A 4,522-nucleotide genomic window follows, 5' to 3' on the forward strand; every position below is an offset into this window, starting at 1 on the left:
TTCAAAGGTGAGGCAAGCCCTTGCTCCAAGCCCAAAGGCCCATATGCCCACTTGGGTCCTTTTACTCCCCACAGAAACTTTTTAATTTCTTATGCCCAATCGATGCAATGCTTACCGTTCTGTCTCTTTCTCTGTTTCTTTCTCCATGTCCTAGGCCTCATCCTCTCTCTATTTCATCGCCTCTCTTCTTTGTTTCTTTCTTGATATGCCATCTTATGAAAGTATTGCATTTTTTTTTCTTGATAAATACTATTGTAAAATTTGTTTGTAAATTAAATAATTTGTTGTGATATCATAACTATGGGCTATTGCGTGTAAATTTACTACTCGCACTTGCTGGTGCTAAGGGATTTGACTTAGTGGAATAGTAGACAAGTGCGGTGGTCACAGCAGATTGTATAATTTCTGGTGCTAAGGATGTTGTGGTATCAAGCGTGTGTATATATATAGTACAGGGTTCAAATTTTCAGTCCAAAAAACGAGATTTCTGCAAATCTGCAATGGCAAATCTTATTCTTCCCTCCCTTGCAAGGAGACTGCAACGAACACCTCCGCATCTCTTCCTACTCTCCCACATTATTCCTTCACTCTCTTCCTCACCTTCTCCTCCCTTGCAACTCCCATTCCATTTTCTCTTTCACGCATTTCATCAAACAAGTCCCATACCCACTCTTCAGACCCACCATTTCTCAACCTTCCAACCCTTCTCAGCTCATAATCTCGACGACCCATTTGACTTCAACCACCCCAGATTCCGAAGCTATGATCCTCACGACCGGATTCTTCTTCGATTCCTCGAATTGCTCAGAGAAGTCCCCCACTGTCCCTCAGAAGCAGAGGCCATGACCTCTCTTGACGACTCGGGCATTGAAGTGAATTCAGAAATGATCTATTCGGCAGTTTGGGAACTGAGGGAAGAGTGGAGGCTGGCACTTTTGGCTTCCAGATGGGGTGAGAAATGGGGCTGCACTGATGAAAAATCTAGTAATCTGATGATTTGGGTTTTGGGGAATCATAGAAAGTTTAATACGGCTTGGTGTTTGATTCGGGACATGCACCAATCCAAAGTGGATACTCGAAGGGCAATGCTTATTATGATTGATAGGTGAAGGTTTTCTGCTTCTTCTTTTTTTTTTTTCAACGTTTGCCCGTATTGTTTACCACCAGTTTACAGTATATGTAGTTATAGAACTGACAAGTTTGAGATACTCACTGTAATTTTAACTCATAAAAGCTTTCAAAAAAAAAAAAAACTCATAAGAAGAAAGTTTCAACCTTAAAAAAATTATTTATTTTATGATTGTCCAAATTCTCTCTGGGTGCACTCACACAAGGTTGTTTGAGCTTTTGAAGTTCTAAGATTGTGACACTAATTTTTCTTATTCATTTTTTATAAATTAATTTTCTTTATGGTTCCAATCATTCTTGATTTATTTCTTTTAAGCTCTTGTTCGATTCTTGAATAGTTCGAAGAATTCAAGGTCATATCTGATGGTTAATACGCACATCTCCTTCCCCTCTGCCCCGGGCCCTAAGAAGATGCAATTACGTGAAGTCCTTCTTGCCTTTTCAATTCTTTTCAATAAATTTAACTTGAATCACACCTTATTGTTTCTGCTTCCACTTGATTAGATGGTAACTGAATTCATATATAGGTTGGGTTTTCGGTTGGTTCTTAGAAGTTGAGACAACATGGGTATGGAATCTTTGTGTTTTAGTTTCTCTAGCATGCCATACCATAGACAGAATGGCTTGGAACTGGATTATGTTTATCAAAATCCTGTCTTGGTTTATCAAAATCCTGTTTTAGTCTTATGTAAATTTCTTATGTATATATGGAAAAAAACAGAAGGTTTGTCTTATGTAAGTGGAGAAGAAATCAATATAGAGGTAAATTGCCGGAGACAAAATTATAAGAGAGAGAGAGAGAGATTGAATTTTCATGTGATGTCAAATACTTATCAAAGTTCTTTGGAATTGACTTTTTTTTCTCTCTCCTTTTAAGAGTTAAATCTTTAAAAAAATTATTGAACTTTCTGAAGCTTTCTATTTTGTTCTTGGAGTAAGAATGAGCAACAATTACATTATGTACAAGAGTACTACTTAAATAGTTTTTTTATTTTTATGTATTTTAAGTACTGGTTACATATTGTGCTTTCTCTACCTTACTCAAAATCTTAATTCAAGTTGTTGTTCTTTCTTTGCTTCATTGAGGCAATAATCAGATATGCATCTGCAAATGATCCAAGCAAGGCTATTGGGACATTCCACATAATGGAGAAGTTCAGATTGAGCCCTGATCAGCAAGCATTCCACACCGTCCTTAATGCTCTTTGTAAATATGGAAACGTTGAAGAGGCTGAAGAATTTATGTTTGTAAATAAGAAGTTATTCCCCCTGCAGACTGAGGGCTTTAACATTATTCTTAATGGATGGTGTAATATATCTCTAGATATATTTGAAGCAAAGAGAGTTTGGAGAGAAATGTCGAAATGCTGTATTACACCAGATGCAACTTCATATACCAACATGATTTCATGCTTTGCAAAGGTTGGGAATCTCTTTGACTCTCTTAGACTTTATGCGGAAATGAAGAAACGGAGTTGGGTCCCAGGCCTTAAGGTGTACAATTCTTTAGTATATGTACTAACTTGTCAGAATTGCTTGGAACAAGCTCTAAAAATCCTGGCCAAAATGAAAGGATCAGGTTTGCAACCAGATTCTGCCACTTACAACTCAATGATACATCCCTTGTGTGAAGCAAAAATGTTTGAGGAGGCAAGAAATATATTGACCACTATGATGGAGGAGAATCTTGGCCCAACCATGGAGACCTACCATGCATTTCTTGAGGGTGCAGGCTTTGAGGGAACTTTGGAAATCCTTAACCGGATGAGGAAAGCTGGTTTAGGTCCTACTGGGGATTCCTTTCTTATAATTCTAAGTAGGTTCTTCAAATTAGGGCAACCCGAGAATGCATTGAAGATTTGGGGTGAAATGAAGCAGTATGAAGTAGAGCCCAGTCACACACATCAGTCAGTTTTGGTACAAGGGCTAGCAACATGTGGGTGGTTGACCAAGGCCAGGGATTTCTATGCTGACATGAGATCAAAAGGATTTGCAGAAGATCCAAAGCTTAAGAAGCTCTTGAAGGAACCAGCACAAGACAGTATGCATAAAGGCAAACGGCGGGTCCAACGGCTTAATAGAGAGAGGTGGGTGAATCATGGAAAAGGTAGTAGAGTGAGATGGAAAATTCATCGAAACAAATCAAGGAAGAAGAAAGAAATTAAAAAATCTAACTTGGAACTTTGACTGGTTATGGAAGTCATGGAAAATTGTCTATGCCAGGTCTCAAGATGATGAACTACTGCTGGTTGTACATACTGATAGAGTGACACAAGCTGCTTCAATAGGTTTGCTCTGAGGAACCTCATAGCTTAGGTCCTTGGGTTCTCACTTCTCAATTACTTATACAAATAGAATCGATTTGGCATGTCATGAGAGAAGCAGCTTTGCCGTTTCCACTCGGTGAAAACATTTTCTTTCCTAGTTTTCAAATTGTTGCCATATGCTCCTGGTACACTTTTATTTATTTAATTATTGTGGTTCATGGTGCCCCATTGGCAAGGGACTGCAACTTTTAGTTGGTTCAATAACATTTAGCAATTGGTTCATGATACACCCTTGCCCCATCACATATTTGGAATAGCATGCTTTCTATGTTTAAAATCTGGTTTTATAGCACAAAATCATTTAGAACTCTTGAAAGTTCCTAAAAAATTCTGTTAACCAAAATCTTCAACCCACTTATGGTGAAAACGTCCTTAAATTGTCCTTGTTCTTTTGTAATTTTTGAAATTTTTGCAAATGTCAATTGATTGAGGACCATGCCTTATGAAGGAAAGGTCGCTAGTTTGAATATTTCATTCCCTCTGCCATTGCACCCACAACTCGCTCATTAAAAAAAGGAAAAAAAAGAAAGAAAACAAGTGTAACAAATCCTGTATATCCATGATTTTGTGGAACTTTGTCATTTTCCATAATTCCTAACAACAAATGCATGTGTCCTTTCCACGCAGCATAGAGGATTCATGGTTTTGTTTTTGGAAAGAAATGGGATGACTAATAACTCCCCCAATGGGTTGACATGCTCATTTGTTATCTATAAGCTCTTCACTAGATAGTGGATATAGCAAGTATAAAAGGTGAAAATGCACTTTTGGTCTCTACATTTTGGATTAATTCTCATTTTGGTCCCAAAATTGATTTTGTTACTAATGTCATCCTTAAAAAAAGAAAATCATTTTTAACATAGTCCTTGCCGTCAGCCAACTAACGAAATAGTCCTACGTGTCTAACGGAATGATTTACTTGCTGACATAGCACTGACGTGACCATTAAAATATTATTAAAAAAGATTATTTGGTATTTTTAAATGCCATATTAGCATTTTAATTTTTTTTAAAGCCATGTCAGAAAATTTAAACAAAAAATAAATTAAATTTAAAAAAAGCCTTAA

At 37.1% G+C, this 4,522-nt stretch overlaps 1 protein-coding gene across 2 annotated transcripts; it reads left to right on the forward strand.

The window, feature by feature from the left end:
* Positions 1-345: 345 nt before the first annotated feature.
* LOC142633810 (pentatricopeptide repeat-containing protein At1g80880, mitochondrial) lies at positions 346-3,684 on the forward strand. 2 transcript variants are annotated; one of them, XM_075808059.1, is made up of 3 exons: positions 346-1,105; positions 2,226-2,550; positions 2,659-3,684. In XM_075808059.1, exons 1-3 carry the CDS (start codon positions 501-503, stop codon positions 3,313-3,315), a joined length of 1,587 nt encoding a protein of 528 aa, XP_075664174.1. In that variant the 5' UTR covers positions 346-500; the 3' UTR covers positions 3,316-3,684. The 2 variants fall into 2 exon arrangements, with proteins under 2 accessions (XP_075664174.1, XP_075664173.1); XM_075808058.1 differs by having other exon boundaries at positions 347-1,105; positions 2,226-3,684.
* Positions 3,685-4,522: the final 838 nt, after the last annotated feature.

The sequence above is a fragment of the Castanea sativa genome, chromosome 5 (assembly GCF_040712315.1).
Source record: "Castanea sativa cultivar Marrone di Chiusa Pesio chromosome 5, ASM4071231v1".
In the NCBI taxonomy this organism is placed as follows: domain Eukaryota; kingdom Viridiplantae; phylum Streptophyta; class Magnoliopsida; order Fagales; family Fagaceae; genus Castanea; species Castanea sativa.